Source organism: Notamacropus eugenii, chromosome 2 (genome assembly GCF_028372415.1).
Source record: "Notamacropus eugenii isolate mMacEug1 chromosome 2, mMacEug1.pri_v2, whole genome shotgun sequence".
Taxonomy (NCBI): domain Eukaryota; kingdom Metazoa; phylum Chordata; class Mammalia; order Diprotodontia; family Macropodidae; genus Notamacropus; species Notamacropus eugenii.
In genome coordinates, this window is record NC_092873.1 from 261397233 (window position 1) to 261421848 (window position 24616).

General features: G+C 36.6%; 1 protein-coding gene across 2 annotated transcripts in view; it reads right to left on the bottom strand.

The window, feature by feature from the left end:
- The window catches only part of RPS6KA2 (ribosomal protein S6 kinase A2), a 434977-nt gene that overhangs the window by 42605 nt on the left and 367756 nt on the right, over positions 1-24616 (bottom strand). For both annotated transcript variants that reach the window (XM_072643859.1, XM_072643860.1), the window contains exons 11-12: positions 20322-20386; positions 5671-5773 (exon numbers count right to left, since the gene is read on the bottom strand). In XM_072643859.1, coding sequence (XP_072499960.1) covers positions 5671-5773; positions 20322-20386 — 168 coding nt within the window. The remainder of the gene's footprint in view (positions 1-5670; positions 5774-20321; positions 20387-24616) is intronic.

Here is a 24616-nt window from a genome sequence, read left to right on the forward strand (position 1 = left end):
AGATTAAACTTAAAAGTGTGTCATGTGAACGTTTCCCCACCTCCTGAGAGCTAGCCCTTAAATATTTATCAGCACATTCCTTCATGGAAGCCATTTACCCTTACAGTATGATAAAATCAAGTGAGATAGCACATGGAAATGGCTGCGAGGTGACCCAATGGATAGAGCGCCGAGCCTGGAGTCAGGAAGACTCATCTTCCAGAGTTCAAATCCAGCCTCAGATACTTACTATCTACATGATCCTAGGCAAGTCACTTAACCCTGTTTGTCTCAGTTTCCTCATCTATAAAATGAACCAGAAGAGGAAATGGCAACCCACTCCAGTATCTTTGGCAAGAAAACCCAAAAGGGGTCATGAAGAGTCAGACATGACTGAAAAATAACCGAGTAACAAAAACATATACAAAGCATTTTGCAAACCTTGAAAAACTATATAAATGCTATCGTTATTTATTAATATAAAGTTATTAGCTCCAGATTATATCTAGCTTTTTTGGTTGTTGTAATCATTTCAGTTGTGTCCAACTCTTCATGACGCCATTTGGGGTTTTCTTGGCAAAGATACTAGAATAGTTGTCATTACCCTCTTCAGCTTATTTTACAGATGAAGAAACTAAGGTAAATAGGGTTAAATAGCCTCCCAGGATCACACAGCTAGTAAGTGTCTGAAGCCAGATTTGAATCTGGAAGATGAGTCTTTCTGACTCCAGACCTGGCACTCTATCCATGACATCAAGTAGCTGCCTTATATCTAGCTGTAAATTATGATTGTATTCATTATTATTTCGTATCATTTAAAGAAAACTTTAATAAGTTTTAAAATAAGCATTTTTCTTGACTATTGCTCCATTTCATAAAGTAATTGAAGGTTTAATAGTCTTCTACTCTCTACAATGTTACAGGAATAATAGTTTTAGTTAGAATATGTAGCGTTGTCATTTTTTCGGATTCTTTGTAGACATCATGCTTTTTGATCCTCACAATATCACTGTGAAATACTACTGTAAAGTACATGGTATTATGCCCAATTTGTAGATGAGGAAAGGCTTAGAAGAGACAGATATTAGTATTAATCATACAATTAATAAATATAATAAAATATGTAAATTCTGCAATGAATTGCATATTACATATATATATAGAATTGATCTTGGGCATTGCTAAAGGATGCTTACAGTCTCTGTAATATGGTAAAACCTACTCTTCTTTTTTAAATTTTTCTAATTTCTCTCCATTTGCATGGATACCTTGCTCAATTAGCATATAGAGCTCTAGCAATTGTTATATTTATGTAATTATTACATTGAGGGGACCTGTTCTATAGTAAACCCATATATTAAATATGTAAAAGTACACTTTATATGCTTTTATATATTTAACATGTGAGTTTACTATAGTAAATATACTCCACTGACCATGGAGTCAGGAAGATGGATTCAGGTCATCCCTTTAACATATGTTGACTAAATGAATTTAGGAAAGTCACTTAATCTCTCAGCTCCTAGGCTGAGGAAATTTTTATTTTTAATCTGTGCACGAGGATGGAGAAAACGGGTTACAGGAATCATGTTTTAAGTTCTTACTTTTACTTTGATTTAAAATAATATAAAGGAATCTGTTGCAAGAGATTTCTCCTCAACAATTTATGAACAGTAATGAGCTGTCAATGCCACAAAAATATTTTCAGGAAGCAATTAGCACAATGGAAGAAAATGATGATAATGAATGTTGTCTTGCACCTTTCATTTGCTTAGATATAGAAATATGAATGTCTCAGTGCAGATCACGCAGAAAGGAATAGCTATATTTCTCCTGGAAGACTGCATATTTTTGTTCATCTTCTGTGTCTCGTGCCAATGAAGAAACTCATATTCTAATATCTCAAAGGCAATGTGTGCCAATAGGAAGTCTTAATTGTTTCCAGGTTATTATAACAAAGGTACCATCATCATTTAGTTTTTTATTTTTATTTATCATTTTTATTTTTATTTTTATTTTCACAAATGTCCAGTTGTAGGCACCAACATGATGACTGAATTGATATAATCAGAGTTGACAATGTTTGGGAATAAATTCCCAAACTGCCAAACTATGGAAGCTTAATTAAAAAACAGAAAGCATGGATGAGTAGTTTTTGGAATCTGAAAATTATTCAGTGCAAGACCCATGAGACAACAAACACGTTTTTTGAAACATTGCTTTGCTTTTTCTGCTTGCGTACAAGTTTCTCTGGATGGATGGGTTTCCATTTCAGTTAGTCTTTTTTGTACTCCATCTTTCTTTTCAGTTCACCCTATTTCTTGCTGCCTCTTCAAAATTCCCCAAGCTATCTTGTAGTTCATTGAAAAGTGAACCCACTGGAAAAAAAATACAAGTGGATACATCATCGCTTTCAGCTACTTCAAATGACAGGAATTAATTTCTTCCCTGAGGTTTCTAGATTTAAGGGGCCTGATTCTATTGAAGGGAACACTATTATGGATTCTCACAGGTCATGGAAATGTTAAGGTCTGAGCACATACCTAGGTGGTTAGTAGTCCCTTTTACAATATGAGAAAGGAAAGAACTGCTGTGAGTCTGTACACATTTATTAACACTAAGAGAATGGAAATATAAAAGGAGTAATTTCATCCCTCATACACATGAACTGACTATACAGGGACTTTTACTTTTCCATGTATACATCAAGGGAAATTGTTGAAGGAGTAATGACAGGCAACTAAACGACAGAGAAGCTTTTAGGAAAGGCTGCAAGAATTAAAGTGTGAATAGTCTTAAAATGATGACTACACGGTGGGTGATGTGATTAAATTTGATAAAGATCTGTGAGAGAATAATTCTTTAGCATGACACTTAAAGTGGAACACAAGAGAAAAGATATAAAATAAATACATGAGAAATTAAAACTGAGTACAGTCAAGCCTTGATTATCCACTTGAGTATTATCTACCTTCTAGATTAACCTGATGAAATTTCAATCTTGAGTTTACTTCCCTTTGCTACTCAATATGATCCAGAGTCACCTTTCCTCCCAGTAATAGGTATGTGCTCAGGGAATAAAACAACTGCAGTATTTGCTTAAACTAAATAAAAAACAAAAATACTAACTTATTACAAGAAAATGACATTATGCATCCTAAAGTCAAATAAAAATGATTTTTTTTATTATATGCTTTTTAAAAAGAGCAATGCTGTTGCTACCTTTAACCTATTTCCTCCTTCCCACCCAAGTCTAGTCCTGAACCTTCCAAACACAAACATATAATTAGCCCAGTTTCTAAAAGCAGAGATATTCATGTCCCTAGTACTGCAAAATCCATGTCCTGCACAGGTAAATTCTGTGATATAATAATCCTATGAAAGGCTTTTGAGAACCTCTAGAGAAAAAAAGAAGATATATAAGACTGGTAAGTTAACAATCAATCAATGATACTGGAAAAGCAATCATAGTTTAGAAAAATTAAAATACTAGAGAGTCAACAATTCCCCCAGAAGCATTTATTTAGTGTACAGCACCGTGCTAAGTGCTAGGGATACAAAGATACTGGGGAAACAAACAGTCCCTGTCTTCAGCATTCTAATGAAGGAAACAATACATACACGTTGTTTTAGATGCTGAATGTGTAGAGTGAACACCTCATGGTTTGGGGAACATGTGTCTTAGCAGCTGGTGGGTGGGGGGTGGGTGGGTAGGAGACTGGAAAAGGCTTCATGAAGGATGCTGTACTTGAGCTTAGTCATGAAAGAAACCAGGGCTTCCAAGAGGCACAGTTGAGGAGAGAGAGCACGTTCTTGGTGCGGGGAACAGTCAGTACAAAGGCATAGAGAAAGGGCAAAGAATACAGGGAGGAGGCCATGGCCAGTTTTGGCTATTTTTGAGATACATTCTGTGTTTTTTTTGTGGGGTAACAGATTCCATTTTAATTTTCCTCCTACAAGTATACTAATATAATAATAACATTATTATAGTATACTAATATTTAACAGTCCACTATTAAAATAAGTTTGAACTCCCAGATCATATCAAAAGGTTTATTGGGTGAGGGAGTAGTGCTTGGTAACTAGGTAGATTATAGGGACAGGCCAATATTAGCATAAAAAAAAAAACAGCCACCAGAAATACTTAGCTATTGACTTTGAGTATTTCAAACAGAGGTTGAAGGTTAGAGGTCTGCTTCCAAAATGAAATACTCCTTTTGAATATTGAAACGAGTATTAATAGCTAATGTCCCTTCATCTTAAGAACTGCCATTATATACATTTGACAGATGGATAAACCAGAACAGAAGTAAAATTACTTAAGGAAGCCCAATGACTAAGTAAGGACGAAACCTCCAAATCTCATCCTCTTTCATCTTCTGTCACAATGACTAGATCTAGTGCTAACCTCATATATGTATTAGGACAGAATGTTACTCCAAGTTAAATATCTTTCAAAGCAGTAAAGAATCCTATTATTAACTGCCCCCTATTTGAAGTGGATTTCCTTGTCAATGGAAGTTTTGCTACATCACAGCTATCCGCAACGATCTCCATACTGAAGGCAGTCAACTCTGTATAGGACTCTCAGGTCCTAATACTATGACAGGCTGGATTTTATCTGGGGTCTCCTAGAAGACTCCCAATGAATTAGTTAACAAATAAACTGACTCAAACGAACCTAGGTCTCTTCTATGCAGCTTCGGTTGCTAAACCAGAGCAGTGCTGACTTGCTTAAAGCATCTTATCTGGGAGCACAGTAAGACAAAGCTGCCATTATTCTACATCCCTGTCAAGTCTTACATTCAATTCATTTCTCATCATCCATGGCAGCGGGAATCTGAGAGAGTACAAGGAGTTGAAACTCACAGATAATCCTCCAACCTCACTGATAGAACTAAGGAAATCTCTACTTAAATTTAACTACATGCCCTATCTGTTCATTCCATAACTTTCTTTAAAATTTTTACAAATAAATTTTGATAGATATATTTTGTTTTTATGTTGCCTAAAATTTCCACCTGTATCCCTAGGCCTCTTCTTCCCTTCCAGAGAGCCACGCTACATCACAAAGAATATTTGTTATTCTATAACTTTCCAAGGAGTTGACAAGTACCTCTATACACATTGTTTAATTTTCTTTTGCTTAATAAAAGCTTGTTGACTTGACTTTTCGGATTAGTGTGCAATCTTTAAATAAAATTTAACAGTGCTAACAGCGTTTCCAAATGAGAATATAATTTGATTTCATACTGGATGAGTTCATAAACCTTTAGTCTTACCAACAGTTTCAACCTTCTCCTAACTAAACGTTGGTGCAACATTATTGAGAAGTAGCAAAATTGATTTAAGTTTCTATTACTTTTCCCCTGTGTAGAGGAGATAGTGCCAAGGAGTAAAACAGGCAAAACACAAGAAACAGGAAGGAGAAAAATCCATGCAACCCGGACAATATCCAAAACATATAACTAGCCCCCGGATAATTGATAATTTCTGGATCACTTACATATATAGCTTTAAATCTAGCTAAGAAGGAAAGACAACAAACGATGATAGTTTTCTATTAAATATAGTTTATTCATGTGGTTTTCTGGCTCCTGGATGTCTGCCCCCTAGCTGTTCGGCAATATTGGAAAAATATGTCATTGGCAGTAAGAGTTGATTCTTCCCCTTTGTGCTGCCCGCACTAACCTGTAGGGGTCCTGGATGTGAACTCAGGATCAAAATGAAATGTATCTTCAGGTCTGCCCACTGCTGGTTTAAAAGGTGGCTTGATCTCTTTTCTGTACAGCTTCTAGAAGGAGAGCAGTACAAAAAAAATTCAGACTCCAGAACAGAGGCAGTTTGCATTGACTTTTCGAAAAACAGAAGTAGTTACAAAAGTTACTACCAATTACTTCTATTTTCAGGCCATTTTAACTTAACAAAAGAATCACTAAAGTGCTGGAAATGAAATAGGTTCAGTATGGAGGGTAAGGACTGAAAACATAGTGAGTTTCCTTATCTAAAAATGAAGGGGGTGAACCAGATCACATGAATAATGTAGGCAAAATCATTTTGTAAGCTATGGAACACTTCATAGCATCAGCTATTACTGTTAATAGGGTGATATTTTATGTGGACTCTCTCTTCTTCTAACCTGTGATTTCATGTGCATGTACCTCTGGGTGCTACTTGGGTATAGCCATATCTTTGTAATCAATCCATCAGTGAGCATTTATTAATCATGAGGCATTACAGAAAATACTGGAGATAGAAAAATGAAAACATCTCTGCCCTTAAGGAGCTTAACATTTTAACATGGAGACAACATGTACATTAATACTTACATATGATATAAAATCAGGATAATTACAAAGTAAATTTGTTGGGGGGCAGAGAGAGTCCTAGAAGTTAGAAAGTTCAGGAAAACTTCATATAACGGGTGGCATGTGAGTTTTGAGAATGGCTTTCTTTTATGGTTTCTAAGTTGACTTTGAAAGCAATTCCAAAGAAGGAGTTTCTAAAATGGAACAACAGTAGCATTTTGAAATCATTTTTTTAACTTCCCACAGTGACCACTTAGGAGGAAATGACACTCATTTGGAGGTAAAAAATTGCATTGGGATTTAAAAAAAGTCTTATTACATTAAAATGACATAGATGGAAATGGGACAGTTTTTTTCTATCCATGCCTCCTCCCATGGGACCTGGCTCATCCTGTGTTTTGTATATTGCTTATGGGATAGCAGAAATAACTAGCTAGGCTTGACACCTTGAAAGAGCATATGAGCTAAGCCTCATTGTTTTAACCTCAGATATGCTTGTTCATGCATGTGTTGTTACATTAAAATATAGTTAGTGACTCTTTAAATTTCAACTTCTTAGAAGTCATCTGATTTGAGAAAGTCACAATACTGCTCTGCCCCTTTCCTTACCCTGGTGTCTCCTGATTCCCTCTACCAGTAAGAAACCACGTCTCAATCCCTATAATCCTGTTTTTCTACTTCCTTCAAATACATAATAACTGTAGAATCCAATGGTCAGGGTCTTCATGTGGCCCAAGAGCCTTGGATGTGATTTGTTCCTGCAACTATATGCATTGCTAAAAAAAAAAAAAATCATTGTTTGAATGTAATTGTTCAGTGTCTTTATTCTACCATAACAAATGTGTTAGGCATCCATAGCATTCCAGAAGCAAGTATTTGGGACATGACAGAGATTGTCCAGAAAACTGTCAATCCTGGTTACCACTATCCACTTTTGGTACAAAATTTTGGGGTTCAAAATTATGCCATGGAAAAGCATCATTAAGCAATATGAAATATTCATTAAAACTAGAGGTAGGGGTTCAGAAGAGAAAGTACCTTCAGAAAGTGAACAATTAGCCAAGAAGATGGTGTATGGGAATGGAATTTATGTATCTGAACCACAACTTAAAATTCTGGAACAACAGGTTCCTGAGCAGGGATGGAGTGCACATAATAAGAGCCAATTAAAAAAAATACATTTCCCTGGAGACTTATGAACCTGATAGAGAGGACTTTATACTGCAGAGCAAGGAGAGGGAGAAACCCAATAGCAGAGATCTACTGGCATAGTAAGGAGTAGAAGAATGAAAGAGGCAAGGACCCATCAAAATAGAAAAAAACAAAAACAAACCATGGAGTGATAGGGATGTATACAAATATACAATGTACAATTAATAAACAGATTAAACTAGATATTCCAATACTATGGATAATTTTAACCTCAGAGATTTGGTAGGATGAAATTCGTGACTCAAAATGGCTCTGGTAGAGTATATCTTATTCAAAAGGGGTAGTAGAAGAGTAATGCTATCTATTGGTAGACTTAGATACGTAGAAATTCAGGAATCCAAGTGTGGAAAACATGGTAGAAGATATTTGAATGTGGATCAATGGAAGTCAGAAATCATACTGAATGAGGTAGAGGATATGACAAAGGCAAATACTCTTCAGGTCCCAATTTTGAGAAATAAGGAGAGCCTAACTACTGAAATAGAAAGTCTAGGATTAAGTTATCACTTCATCATAGAGTTTGTATTAGAGAAGAATGTTAGGCATGTTGTGATGTCTGCCTGATATTTTGGGAGATTTCAAAGGGGAATAATGAGTAGGTTGGATCCTGTGGGCTAATATTTTACAGAGGAAGTCAGTCTAAGAATACAAAGATCTTTGAAGTTTGATAAGCTATTTATAACGAACATAACTGCCTTCACATATATTTGTTTACATGTTGTCTCCCCTATTACATTGTAAGTTCCTTGAGGCTAGGAAGCATCTCTTGTCTCTTTGTATTCCTAACACTCAGTACAGTGCCTGGCACAAGATTCTGCTCCTATTCAGTTCTTTCAGTTGTGAATGGCTCTTCATAACTCCATTTGAGATTTTGGTGGTAAAGATACTGCAGAGGTTTGCCATTTCCTTCTCCAGCTCATTTCACAGATGAGGAAATGGAGACAAACAGGGTTAAGTGACTTGCCCAGGATCACACAGCTAGTTAGTGTCTGAGGCCAGATTTGAACTCATGAAGATAAATCTTCCTGTTTCCAAGCGCAGTGCTCTGTCCAATGTGCCACCTACCTGCCCCAGCCTAGCACATAGCAGGCACCTAATTCATGTTTACTGATTGATTGATATATGCAGAAATGACTGAGCAAAAGAAAAGTGAGCCTTGTAGAGACATGTTTGGCTAAAGAGGGCACTCATGGGGTGGAGTCAAGATGGTGGAATGGAGAAAGCATTACAGGTGAGCTCACCCTAAATTCCCTTCCAAACAACTTTAAAATAAAGCATCACATTGAATTTTGGAGTGGCAAACTCAACCAAAGGTCAAAGCAAGACATCTTTCTAGCCCCCAAAAACTTATGAAGGGAATATGTGAACTAGCTGTGGTGTTTGATTGTGATGATATATTATTGTGCCATAAAAGTGATGAGGTGGATCATTTCAGAAAAAGCTGGGAAGACTTGTATGAACTGAAGCAAAGTGAAATGAGTAGTCGTAGAGACAATTCCAAAGGACACATGAAGAAAAATGCTACCCACCTCCAGACAGAGAAAACTGATGAACTCTGAGTGCAGATTTAAACATTTTTTTTCCACTTTATTTTTCTTGTTTTTCTTTTTTCCCCCCTAACATGACTAGTATGGAAATATGTTTAACATGACTTCACATGTATGACTGACATAATATTGCTCTCCTTCTCAATGCATTGGGGAGGAGGGAGAAAATTTGGAACTCAAAATATTAAAAAAATAATGTCACAAATAAATAAAGGAGAGAGAGAACTTGTGATCTAACTCAGATTTTTTTAAAAAAAATATGGAAGATGGCTGCACAGGGACAAAAAAGAAGGGCAGGAATTTTCAAATTGCACTCAGAACAAAAATACTCTTGCTGTCACTAAGTCCACTACATTTAAGAAAACAAGTCAGGAATCAAGGCTGCAAATTTAAGGTTAGGAGAAACAGTGGTATGCAGAATAACAAACAATTATTTATAGGGTGCTATATCTTAGAAGGGTCAAATATTGAATGTTCTGTTACTTTAGTGACCAGAAGGTGTTCCAGAATGCATAAATAATAACTTTATATATTCATTTGGGAATATCAAAAGGGCAATAATTATTCAACTCATATAAGATCTGGTCATTTCCTGCCATTAATGAATTTCTTGAATTGAGTTACTCCTTAAGTTCTTTTCAGAAATAGAAATATACTGCTCTCTTTAGTGACGCATTTGAATAAACTTCCCTGATAATACACTTGTTGGAAGAAATCTAATAAGCAGGAAAAAGCTCTGGGCCATCATTGAAATATTAGCCCTTAAAGGCAAGACTTTTAACAAAACAGTACCACTGGATATAGAATGTTTGTGCCTGTTTTTGATAACCTCTATAAATCACCTCCTGTGATATGGGAATTGAATTATTAAATAAATTTTTGTCCTTAACTGAAACTCATATCCTCTTCTTTCTCCAAATGTCTGCTTCCTCATGCTGCTGTCCTGCAGAGAGGGTTCATTTCTATGGTCAGGACTTGTTCTTTTTGATATGGAGGCATAAACTATCATAGGAATCATAGGATTTAGAGCTGGCAAGGGTGTTCTAGTTCACTTCTTTATAGATAAGGAAGCTGAGGCTAAGAGCCCAACATGTGAACAAGTCTAAATGACTTGGTTAAGGTCGTGTTGATAATAAGTAGCAGAACCAGAACTTGAACCCAGGTCCACTGATTGCAACTCTGGTGTTCTTTCTACCTTATCACACACAGGTAACTACAGAATAATTTCTTTCTCCCTTCTCGTCACTGTGCGTTTCTCTCTCTGTGGTTCCGTATGTGGAGCTGTCTTTGTCTCTGTATCACCTGTCTGTTTTGTTTCTAATACAAACTGGCAGACAAAAATCAAAGTCTCAGGACCTTTAATTCAGTGCCCTCTTATGCTAACTTCTCATTGTGTATGTGTATACATACATACATGGACATACACACATACAGACACAAGGATATATTTCATCTGTATAGGAAGAAAGCTCCTTCTGCCAATACAGATTGGCATCGGTTCTACAATTTGGAGTCTCAGAGAGTAGCCTGGGGTCCTGGGAGTTAATGCACTTGCTTAAAGTCCCATAAGTATAATAAGTATCAGAAGCCGGCTTGAACCCAGATTCTCCATACTTGGATGCTTGCTTTCTGTTCATCAAACAAAACCACTTCTCACAATATAAACTGCCATGCATACATAAATACGTATTCATGTGTGTTCACACACATACACTACTCCCAGAAACAAAAGACCATCTTTTTTAAAAAGCAATATTATATCAATGTTATATGGCAGCAAAGCTTAGAACGCAAGAATCTCTGCAGAGTTAAACATGAGTACTAGTACAGTTTGTTAACAAGGAATTATGATGAAGAACCAAAGTAAAGGAAATTATTATATATCTATTACAAAAATGAGATAGGTTGTTCACATTGCAAAAATACAGAATAGCTGGTGGATCTCCTATATGCTACAATGATGTTCTCAAATTGTTAGAATCAAGCAAGTAGCATGTTGCATTCCCCACCCTTGTTTAGCTTAAGGAAAGATATGGGTAGGAGATGCAAGAGATGGGCAAATGTAGATGGCTTGCAATCTGCATTATTGGAAAAAACATCCAACTCAATACTTGGTTCCATTTCACTATATATACTCACTCTTATTTCCTATCACATCAATGTCCTTTGAAGTTAAGGGACAGAGAGAAGCAAATAATTTCATGACTATTGAATCTGAAGATTATACAAAATAGAGAAAGAAATATAATACAGTGGAGGTAGAAGCAGAATCTTATAAAAGATATTTACAAGATAAAATGAGAAGTGGAGTCTAAGAAGATGAAATTCATGAGGGAGAACTGAAATCCTATAATCAGGCTAAAAAAAGAATTAACTACCTATGGGTAGTTAGAATGGGAAAAATAACTAGACAGTCATTTTTGTGAAAAAGGATTTGGGTGTTTTAAGTGACTTATAACTCAATACAAGTCAACAGTGTGACATGGCAGACAATAAAAGCTTACATATTCTTGGGTTTCATTAATAGATTGTGTCTACAGTGAGAGCAGTGATAGTTCTTTTGGGTATGATTATACTTGATGGCATGGCACTAAGTTGTGGGAGTTACATTTTAGGATACGCTGCAATATATCAATGTGCTTCCTGTGTTTGCTAACACCAGACACCATGCCATTTGAGGTTGGGCCAAAGGAGCTAGTGATGTTTAGCTTGGATAAGAGAAGACTTAAAAGGATGTGATGTTGAATGGATATCATATTAGACTTATCCTAATGGGCCTTCCTATTCCAAACTCAGCCTCAGATACTTATTAGCTCTGTGACCCTGGGCAAGTCACTTAACCCTGTTTGCCTCAGTTTCCTCATCCTTAAAATGAGTTGGAGAATGAAATGGCAAACTTCTCCAGTATCTTTGCCAAGGAGACCCCAAATGAGGTCACAAAGAGTTGGATATGATTGAAAATGACTCAGCAATAACAAGAACAAAAGTTGAATGAATGCCACACTGAAGCAGAATTAGGCGAATTTTATTGGGCTTTCTTATCCAAATCACATTTCATATATTTTGTATATACCTATGTTTGTACACAGTATTTCCTTTGGCTCAACTCTAAGTTCCATGAGGGTAAAATAGTTTCATTTTTCTGTTTGAGTGCCTAGCACAGTTCCTGGCACATAGTAGTGTTGAATAAATGTCCACTGACTGATATAAGGGCAGAACCAGGAACAATGGGATGAAGCTGCTAAACTGGATTATGGTTTTATAGAAGCAAACACTTCCAAATGAACAGAGCTGTCCCAGAGGAGGGTGGACTGTCTTAGAAGGCAGTAGTTTTTTGTTTTTTGTTATAAAAAGCTTTCAAGCAATGCTGTAGAGAGGATTTCGGTTTAGGTGTGGATTGGACTAGATTATCTCAAATCCCTTATATTTCTGAGAGTCTAGAACCACTGCCATTACATGAGCAGATGGAGCAACAAATATTCACAGGAAGGAACTGTGAACATAAGGTCATATTAAAAGACAAAGCTGAAGCAGAAGGTTTCCACTTTCTACAGAGGTCTAACTTGCACATGGAGAAATCAACTACCTCTAGGTACAAGGTGGAACCCTAACTCGAAGTTTTCTCTTTTCCCAATTAGCCTCTTCCACAGAACATTTCAATTCTTAATCCTCAGTTTTACTGGACAGGCAAGGCAGACCTTTCTCAATATGAAACATTACATCTTGTCTTTGTATTACTAAGATTAAATGACTTATCAAAATCATAGTAGAAGTCAACAAACATTTTTTTCTGAATTCTTAGCTCTACAATTCGAATTATTGCAAAAAACTAGTCTACTTGACGTTCTCTGCACATGATGTTCCATCTCCCCCATCTGTGTGCCTTTGTACTAGCTAGTCTCCATGTCTATAATGTTTTCTGTCCTCATCTCTGTCTCCTGGAATCTGGAGCTCCTTCCAAGACTCAGCTGAGGGTGTATTTCCAGGCCTTTCCTGTTCTCTCCCAATTGTTTGTATTGTCTCCACTCCAACCTTGCCCTAAAATCACTCTGTAAACATTTTGCATTGATTTATTTATGGACATGTTCTTCCTACTCTCAATCTAGTAGACTTTAAGTACCTTGAGGACAGGGTCTGTTTCACTTTTTTGTATCTTTCAGCACTTAGGAGAGAGCCTGGCACCTAGGTAAATAATAAATTCTTACTAGTTGAGCTGAATATGAAGGATGAATTAAATTATCTTAACCCAAAGTCTGTAACATGAATTATTGCACTTCAAAATTAAGCTGACCTGAAAATGGAGATTGCATTTCATTTAGGAATTTTAACTTTGTAAGATGCACCTTAGCAATTCTGACCTACATTTTCAGTCTATGATACTACAGAATGATTCACACAGGGATAAAAATGGGATTTATATGATTGAATGTCCTGGGCACTCTTTTAAAATCACCTCATTTTAAAAGAGGTTTCATGACACAGGTCTCACAACATTGATAGAACGAGATTCATGTGACAGAAGCAATATAATAGAAAACTCTGAATAGCTATATTAATGGTTGCTTTTATACCAAAAATGTCACTCTCAAATGGGAGAAGAAACAAAAAGCTATAGGTGGGGTATAATAAGTGTGTTAACTTGCATAGCACCAGAGCCTCCTTTAATGGAATAAGAAACAAACTCTAGTATGGGCTTATAGCCCATCAATGTCTGCTTCCCACAATCAATCTCAGTTTCAAACTAATAAGTCTTAACAGAGTAAAGGGCATTTTTACACGCTGCACAGGAAATGAGATTGCATGAATATGCAGGTGTAGAAGAACGACAGTCTGCTTAGGAAAGACTAATGGAGAAGTTTAATATATATGCTCTCATGCGTTCTGTTGCCTGTAGTTTTTTTTAGTGCATAAATGGATAATGACTTTTTTTTTGGTTTGCCTCATTTTATAAACCTCATATAAAAATCCAAATTTACAAAACTGATAAATTACAGGATTAATAATCGCTTTTAATCGCTTTGAGAAGGATTCACTGTTAGAGTCCTTGAAAAAGAAAATCTTCCTTAGTGTGCCAGGAATATCAGTCACACAAAATATAATAAGAATTCACGGATTGAATTTTCTTCTTAACACGTCTTGGTGCATTGTGGCAAATGCAAACACTAACCTGCCTTCTAATGAATAGCTCCTCCATAGTCAGGAGAGCCAAGATTCTTAGTGAGAGGGCCAAGAACGGATTGGAAACCTTCCAAGTGTTTGCTTATGTGGGTTGAAATGACTGACTTTCCTTAAATCTTTGGAAGGTACTCTTCTTCTGTGTATGTGCTGATTTGGCATTGATGGCATGAGCTTCAGAAAAAGAAATTAAATCAACAACAATAAAGGCTGTGCTGGGCACTGTCACATAACTCAAGGACAGAGATGCTTCGTCTGTAATTAACTTGTTAGTTTTTCACTTTGCTAGTCAGATGAAGAAAGCTCTAAAAGAGAAGTTCTCCAGAACTGAGAACTCATTTGTGGGTATTTGAAACCAATTGAAAAAGCAGCCTGGATCAATCTGGAACACCTGTCAGCATTTCTATTTATGGATGGTTGAGTCAGTTCTTGCTAGAGATGCTCATGACCCAAAGATTCCATGGGACAGCTGCTTTGTGACAGATGTTTGCTTCAAAGAAACCAGGTTACCTTTGCTGGCAGTTTTGGGCCACAGAATAAAGCAGAGCAGAGACTGATTTATCCTTGTGTTTTTTTTTTATTTGAATCCCCCAGGTAAGTACTTGGATTCATCACCCAGGCAGGAAGCCAGCTGTCAGCAAAGGGGGAAAAGATTTCAGGATTCCTGTACCATGATGATTGCCTTCTTGCAAAACAGACTTGATATAGTTTAAATGCCTTATTCCATTATGTTTTCATTTGTCCATGTAGCTAAGAAACAGAACAAATACATCTTTCCCTAAATTTGCTCGGTGGAGTCCTCTAAACTTTTTTCTGTTAACGCTATGAGGTGCATTTGAATTACAGGAGGTACACTTGATTGACTCATCTGGCATCTGCACTTGGTGGGCTAGGGTAAGTTAGACAGATGCACATGTGGGTAAGCCAACCTGGGGTGGCAGAAGGTAAAACTGAGCCAATGTGGATAAGGATACTCATACAGAGAAAACAGCTTGGACTAAGACTAGACAGAATGGGAAGCAACAAAGGGGAGAGAGAAGGGCATCAACGACATACATCATATTCTTCGTATGAAGCATATTCTTAATGCCAGAAAATTCTGCTTTTTGGAATGAGGGTCTCTCTCTGGTGATAGACCAGTTGAGCCTCTGGAAGACAATAGTACATACAGTCATAATTTTAAAAACTTGCCTGAAACCCATAAGTGCTTCATTACAATTCTGGGAAAGCAATTATGCCAGCCAGCCTAAAGGTTTGCTACTTCATGGGGGTACATTAGGTAAAAACTGTAATGGTTGCAAATAACTCTACATTCTCTTCTTGTCCAATCTTTTGTCAATTCATTTCAATTTAACACAGATGTGATAATTCGTGGCTCTTTAGTTACTTTTAGGTCTTCATTTTTCAGAAAATGAATGACAGAAAAAAAATCATTATAATTTAGAGCTTTGGCCAAATGGTTCAGTTCGTTGGTGCAATGGATAGAGAAGCAGGCCTTGAGATCAAATCTGCCCTCATACAATTACAAGCTGTGTGACCCTGGACAAATCACTTAATGCCTATTTGCCTAAGTTTTTGATTTGTAAGACAGAAAGGGACACACTGGAGAAGAAAACAGAGATCCATGCTAGTACCTTTGCCAAGAAAGCCCCATGGACCAAGTCTGTGGGGTCACAAAGAGTCAGACACACCTGAACAACGTCAACATGCCGTTAGTGAGGACACAAATACAAAAATGTGATAGTACCTGCCTTCAAGTAGCCCAAGTTCTAACACGGAAATGGGAGGGATATTTTGCTTTGAAAATCAGACAGATGGTGAATAAGGTCATAAGAGAATTCATTCATACATTCTTTCTAAAAGCAACAGAGGTGTCAATTTCATTGTGGTTTTTGGAGGAATGCGTAGAGGGAGATGATTGGGGTAGAATGTGGATTGTGAGTGGGGTTGGCCAGATAGAGAGGGCTTTTTAGCTATGTGATTTTGCACTCATGATGCTCAATCATGACTGTGCAGCCCCAGGGTGGGCATTCCAAAGATGAGTAGGTTGTCCTATTGGGCATGGTGTCTGGAAGTTCAGTGGTCTAGAGAGTGCAATTGCAGGGTAGAAGGAAATAAGCAATATGCGGTGTTTCTGGAGCCTGCTAGCTATAAAAGGTCATCTGACCACGTGCAGAGAAATCCATGTAAGATACATTTTTCTCTAGATTTTGCCCTTTTTTTATTTGACAGATTAATGATGATAAGTAAGTTTAAATGAATAGGTCTTCTTCAAAATGCACAAATGAACTTGAGACAGTCCTGTACCCCAAAGATCTGTCTATGTGCTACTTTCTGGATCCATAAAAAACCTCAAACCCTGAAATAACCTCTCTTCTTCAAATCAATGTTAATTATCTAGCACATTAGTGTTGATGCTGACTGATTGCATGCAAACTAATGCAAAATACAGTGTATTTGCTGCAGGAACACCATTACCATCGCTGCAATAACAGGGACCTTTCTGCTTAACAATACTGTGATCAGTGCTAACCATTTGCACAAGACCAATGCTTATTTTGCTGTCCAAATGTACTTCCATCCTTGAGGGGTCTGCTGACAGTTTGGCTGTTATCATAAAGGCACAGTAGTAAGAAGTCATTCTCAGTACAAAGCATACACTGACTTGGGAGCTCTAGAACACATACTGGTCCAATCTTCCTATAGCTTTCAAAAGTTTAGGCTGGAAAAAAAATAGTCTAATGGTTTTTTCAAAGTTTGCCTTCCTTAATTCCACCCACATTTGCTCATTCTGTCTTGAGTCCCATCTTTGTCCTCTCTCCTTTCTTCTGCTGCTCTCCACTTCAATGGGACAAGAAAACAGAAGCTCCAGTCTTCAGTAATATTACATTTCAGTACTCCCAAAAAGCACACAGTGCCAGGAAATCCAAGTGATAGGATATTTTAAAGAGGTAGAACATATTTATTCAATGTCTTTCAGGAATTTTGTCTGGTTTCCCTTGAGCCTGTAATAATGTTGGGTTTTGAGTTTAGCTTCTCTTTGCTACTCATTACCTACTGCATGTGACCCTGGAGAAGTTGTTTGTTTATCTGCTAAATGGGAATAATGCCCCTTGTATTACCAACTTCACAGGGTTGGTCTGAAGGCCAAATGAGATAATGTATGTGCAGTCACTATTTGTTTCCTTTATGGCACTGTAAGAGGCCTTTCCTGGTCTGGTTCTCTCCTGCCCTTCACCCCTCCAATTTGTTAGTGCCTGCCCTCTGAGATGGCCTCCCATCTACTCTCTCTCTATCTTGTGGGCACGTGGTTGTTTGCATGTTATCTTCCCCATTAGACTGTAAACTCCTTTATTCTCTCTCAGTGCTTACCACAGTACCTGGCAAAATATGAGTGTTTAAATGTTTCTTGACTGACTGATGTATTTCTCATCTCTTATTACCTCTCTCTCTTATTAGACAGATTTAATTTTTTTAATACTACTTAATTTTTTCCCAATTATATATTAGAACAATTTGAAAACTTTTTTGAAGTTTTGAGTTTCAAACTCTATCCTATCCTCCTTCCCTCTCCTCTCCCCTCCCTGAGATGGTCAGCAATTAGATATACGTTATACATGTGCATTCATGTAAAACATTTTCATATTTGTCTGACAGAGATTTTAAATTGATAGAGCACGAGTTGGGGCTTTTTTGTAATGTTTTTGTTTTAAGAATTACTTACAGATTGCTTACCTAAGGGATATATTTCAAACATAATTTTAGAGAAAGACATGACAAACATAAAATTTGATATAATTGATCCAGGAAAATAATAATAACTAATATTTATTCAGATTATCCTAAATGTCCTCGTGCAGTCTTAAGCTAAGGCTAAGGCTTAAAACTACACGAAGACATTTAGGACACCCTGTATTACACTTTAAGGAAATGTGCTCTGTCTGTCTCTGTCTCTGTCTACACACACACACACACACACACACACACACACACACACACACACACACACACACACACAGTTTGAAGGTAACAGAATGAATATGCTCTTCCAATTTAAAAATTTTATGTCACTCTTGTCTTCCATAGAAATTATGTATGTGGCTTACCATACCCCTCTCCAAAAAATATTTTTCAAATTTGTCTTCTTGAGAAAATGGATAGTAAACTGCACTTAAAACCAAAGCTTTACAAAGAATTTCTCATACTTTTTCAATTTAAATTCTACTATTTAGCTCAGAAAAGGGAAAAATAAGGTGAAAAACAAATTATAAATAAAAAAGATGGTGATTGCAGTCATAGATGTTAATTTCAGGGCTTTTTTTTTTTCTGAGATGTTGAAAAATATTCCAATGTCAGAGAGGGAGAGAGAGTACATTTCCTTAAAGTGTTGACTGTCTACTATGTGCCAGGCACTGTACTAGGCACCAGGCATACAAACACAAAAATGAAACCCATCCTTGTTCTGATGGAGCTAAGAAGTCAAACTTGGGGAGACAATATGTGGCCATATGGGTATATGCCCAATAAAAACAAAGTGACTTTAAAGGAAATCACTGGCAATTGGGGGAATCAGGAAAGGTTTCATGTAGAAAGTGATATTTGAATTGATCCTTACAGGAAGCTAGGATTTTTGAGAGTCACAAGTAAAGAAAAAGTGTAAAGGTAAAGGAAAGAGGCAATCCTAAAAAGCATGGATACAGGAGATGGAACACTGTGTATAAGAATGCTTCCACAAGCAACACTACCATCTTTTAAGTATGAAGATTGACTTCTTTCAGGTCCTAAACTGAAAGCTAACCTAAACCATGCTATTTTTCATGGTTAAAGAACAATAACAAAAAAATCCTCTGTTTTTGTTCATTCTGCTTCCTTTCCCCTTTTCATCCATCACTGCCTATTCACATCCTGCTTGTGTTTCAAAGGCTCAGTTCATCGAGATGAACTTCCCCTAATGTCTCCAGACAGAAGTCATCACTACCATATACATGTGTGTGAAGAGCCAAAAAGTGGAGGGCTACCTCTACTTTGTTACATGGAGTATGTGAAAATATGGGCTTTTTATTTTTACAATGATTCCACTTCATTCTAGTCAAACATATCTTTCTATACTCATTTCTGTCACTTATAGAAGAGAATTTAAATACTATTGAAATGAATTTCATTATACCAAATGAAAACATACTGTAAAATCTGAGAAAGTTATGACTCATATTACCAAAAAAAAAAAAAAAAAAAGATACTATGCAGTCTCTTTTATTTGGCTCCCACTAAAGAATTCTGAGGTTTTGGAATAATTTGGCTGTACAAGCTGCATTTGTACCCAAAGAAATCTCTCTACTTGCATTCATCAGGACAGAGTATCCTCCTCCATGTATAAAATCAGAAAATCTCAGAGCTAGAAGGACTTTAGAGGATATCTTAGAGGACAACTCATGGGATGGCCTTGGGTAAAATGGTGAAATTGACATTTGTCAATAGGTTTCCCTGTCTTTCCTTCATTCGCATCTTTTAGGCACCAAAAATTGCCATGGTCTTCTCCCTGAGATCTTATCAAAGCCTTCTCTCAAGAAAAAGACATGATATTTGCCATTTATGCTTTAACATGAATGAGTATGTGTCATTATGTCACCTCTCCTGGTAGTATGTCCATTTTAGAACTCATCTGTAAGTGCAGAATGTCCTTCTGTTAAAGGAATTTTTCTCTCCTGAGCAAATGGGGTCCCAATGGAGGGGTCACAAAAGGCCATTCCCAGTACTTCTGAAATGATGTCTACTCCATTTTCCTGAATGTTTGCCATAACCAAGCTGAAAGAAAGTCTTGAAACATGTCCCAGGATTGTCTGACTTTTTGACATACAGGCTTATCCCACCTAATGTCATTAATTGGATCCACAAAACTTTGCAACAGAATTTCAGAGATTTCCATTGGAGTTTGCCCATAAGGTTATTTGTAAACTGATGTTGGTTGGGATAATCTTATGTGGAATACACATGTATTTGCATTGTGTTTGGTCTCAGTCTGAATATAGTAATCTTCCATGTCTGTCATTATATCCACCTAATACTATATAGTCTCATGAACATTCTATATGTAACTTACGTTCCAGTCGATGGTAACAAAGAAAGGATGGCGTTTAATTTCTTCTACTCCATCAAGGCCAGCACCTGCCAATAACAAAGCAAAGATTGAGCACTGCAGTAAAAACAGAATGGTGTTTTCTTTCTGATATGGCAGTCACACTGTTTATAAAAGTATGCATTTTATATAAGATGTTCTGTCTTGTATATTTAATTAGGTTCTTGTTCCTAGCTGCACACCTTTTCAATTCTATGTTGTTTCTGAGGAAATATGAAGAGAAAGGTGAAAAGAGAGTTAGGCTGGAATGCCCAGTCATTCTGAAGAGGTTTGCATTTTTAAATTTTGCAAAAGAATCTCAAAATAAGGGGAAAAACTGCCAATGAAAACATAACAAAAGCTGGGGAAATATTACATTGAAAACTGTATCATCATGTGCATCACTATATGTTGTACTGTATAAAGTTGCATTTTATTGTTGTTCAGTCATATCTGATGACATCATTTGAGGTTTTCTTGGCAAAGATACTGGAGTGGTTTGCCATTTTCTTCCCTAGCTCACTTTACAGGTGAGGAACTGAGGCAAATAGGGTTAAGTGACTTGCCCAGGGTCACACAGCTAGTAAGTGTCTGAGGTCATTTGAACTCATGAAGAGGAGTCTTCCTGACTCCAAGTTCAGCATTCTATTCATTGTGTCATCTAGCTGCCCCATAATGGGATATACAGTGGCCAAGTTTTTACTCTCAAAGAACCTTCATTCTGTTCCAGAAACCAGCAACATGGAGCAGACAATGCTGATGTGGTGAGGAGAAATCCTCTACAGAGACAAATGTGTGAGACTCTAACTTTGGCCCTTTCTGTGTCTACCTTTCAATAAGTTACAACCTCTCTGGACTTCAGTCTTCTCATAATAAAAAGAGGGCATTTTTTCATATGACTATAGAGAGCTTTAATTTCTTTATCTGAAAGTTGCCTGTGCATATCCTTTGACCATTTATCAACTGGAAAATAACTTGTATTTTTATAACTTTGACTCAGCTCCCTATATATTTGAGAAATGAAGCCTTAATCAGAGATACTTGTTGCAAAAATTTCCCCCAGTTTTCTGCTTTCCTTATAATTTTGGTTGCATTGGTTTTATTTGTACAAACCTTTTTTAATTTTCTATAATCAAAATTATCTTTTATATTTTTAATGTTCTCTATGTCTTCTTTGGTCCTAAATCCTTCCCATATTCATAAATCTGACAGATAAACTATTCCATACTCTCAATTTGCTTATGGTATCACCCTTTAGGTATAAATCACATACCTATTTTGACTGTATCTTGCCATACGATGTGAGAATTTGGTCTACACCTAGTTTCTGCCATTCTGTATTTCAGTTTTCCCAGCAAATTTTGTCAAATAATGAGTTTCTGGTTCCAAAAGCTTGGATCTTTGGGTTGATCATATACTAGATTACTATGGTCATTTGTTATAATTGTAATTTGTACCCAATCTATTCCACTGAGCTCCCACTCTATGTCTTAGCCAGTATCAAATTGTTACCTCTTCACTCTTCGTACATCTTACTCCCTGCCACATACTTTTTGATCCAATGACTCTGGCCTCCTTGTAGTCCCATAAAAAAGATACTTCATCTCTTACTTTTCAGCATTTTTTTCTGACTATCCCCTATACCTATTTTTCTCTCATCTCCACCTACTGGCTTCCCTGGTTTCCTTTACGTCTCAACTGGAATCCTATCTTTTACAGGAAGTCTTTTCCAACACCTTGTAAATCTTTTGCTTTCCGTGTCTTCTTTACTTCCTATTTTATCTTCTATATAGCTTGTACATCTTTGCTTATTCCCCCTCCCATTAGATTATAAGCTCCTTGAGGGCAGGGACTTTCTTTTGACTCCTTTTGTATCCTTGGGGTTTAGAAGGCTCTTAATAAATGTTTATTCCCTAGTGCTTGCAACAGTTTCATATAGATAGCAAGTGCTTAGTAAATATTTATTGACTGCCCAAAGCTACAATTCTACTATTTTCTGTTGCACTTTAAGGTTTATAAAGTACTTTTTTCACATATGTTAGAGTCATGTAGTAAAAGTTTTATTATTCCCATTTGACAGGTTAAGAAATTTAGGCTGAGAGTTGAAGTGGCTTGACAGTGACCACAAGTAGTGCTAGAGTTGGGATTCTCTTGATTCCAAGTCTGATGATCTTTGTATTATACCATAGTGGCTCTCAGAGTAGATGGTCAATCATGGTGTAGTTTAAGAGAGGCAACCATAGTGCAATGACATGGGGATTCAGGTGACCTCTGAGTCAGGAAGAGCTGAGTCAAAGTCCTATTTCTAACATATACTGGGTGTGTAACTTTGGGCAGTCATTTAATTTTTTTAGAGCCTCAGGCAACAAAGATTATAAATTATAATATATAATATTACACATGTAATATCATATTGTTATATATAATACACATAAATATAAATTATAATATATAAATTATATATACATGTATGTCTTTTATTCTAGGTATAAGAGACAGACAAATAATGTATATATTATTTGACAAAACCTGCTGGAAAACTGAAAAACACTATGGCAGAAACTAGGTATAGACCAACATCTCACATTGTATACAAAGATATGACCAAAATGAGTGTGTGTGTGTGTATATGTATGTATATATACATATATATGATTATAAATAGTGCAGATCATGGTTTACTTGTATAAGGTATTTACTTACCAGAATATCCCTCTATTTTTATCAACAAAATCACAAATTTAATCCCCCTTCTGGCAAATAAAAGGCTTCCTTTTCCTAATGATGTGCCAGTAGTATTTGAAATACTAACACTGGAAGTATGGTCCCACAGATTGTCCTTTATTTACTGTCAGTCTACGACTCAAGAAGAATTTATTAAGTGATTACTATGTGACAGGCACTCTGATAAGCACTGAAGAGACAAAGAAAAATGAAATACACATCCCCAGCCTCAAGGCATTTATATAATAGAGGAGACAACATGTGTATAAATGTGCATATATATTCATGTATATATATACATATATAACATACATACTTGAACACATGCATGTATGATATATACAAAGTACATGGAAAGTGACCTTAAAGATGAAATTACTAGAAGAAGGGGGCAGGAAACTTTCCTGCAGAAAGAGGAGTCTAAGCTATGTTTTGAAATTAGACAAAGAGTTTAAAAAGTAGAGGTGAAGAAGGAAAACATTCTAGGTATAAGAGACAGCCAGGGCACATATCTACTGATAAGCTATTGCTTATATTATATTTTATTGCTTCAAAATCCTCCAAAACTCAAAGTTTTCCCCTAGTTGAACATAAACCTATCAGAAAAAAGTTGAGGCAGCTAGGTGGTACAGAGGATAAATCATTGGGCCTGGAGCCAGAAACACCTGAGTTCATATCTTAGCTCAGACACTTACTAACTGTGTGACCCTGGGTAAAACAAAATAAAAAAGCTCAATTTCCTCAACTGTAAAATGAGGAAAATAGTTATACCTCCCCCTCTCCTCAGCATTCTTGTAAGGATCAAAGAGATGACATTTGTAAAGCATTTAGCACAGTGCTTGGCATATCACAGCTGGTGCTTAGTAATGTTTCTTCCCTTCCTTCTTCAAATCCATGACACTGGACTTCCTTTCTATGTCCTTGAACAAGACAGCTCACATCTTGGCTCTGGGCATTTTTTCTAGCTATTTTCCCATACCTGGAATGCTCTTTCTCTTCATCTCCATCTTCACCTCCTGGCTTTTAAAAAAAAAGCCCTAGCTAAAATCTTACCAACTTTCTTTCTTACTTCTAGTGTCTTTCCTCTCTTGACTCAATTCTATTTCTCCTGTACGTAGACTGGATATAATTGTTTGCATGTTGTCTCCTTTATTACATTGTGAGCACCTGTGTGGCAAGCACTGCTTTTCTCTGTATCCCCCATGCTTAGCACAGTGCCTGGCACGTAGAAGGCACATAATAAATGCTTATCAATTGTCAGAACAGAGTAAGAGACCTCAAAAATGAAATAGCTCCACCCATGCTTAATAAAGAATCCTATATATGACATCCATGAAAAGTAGCCCCTGAGCCTCTGATCGAAGGTCTCCAGTGATAACAAACCCCAAGGTAGCCCATTCTATTCTGAAATAGCTCAAATTGTTAAGTTTTTTTCATTAGATGGAGCTGACATCTGCTTCTCCAAATCTATTACCCATTCATCTAAGTTCTGCCCTCTAGGATCAAGCAGAACAAGATTAGTGCCATATTTCAAATGCCCTTTAAATGCTTGGGAG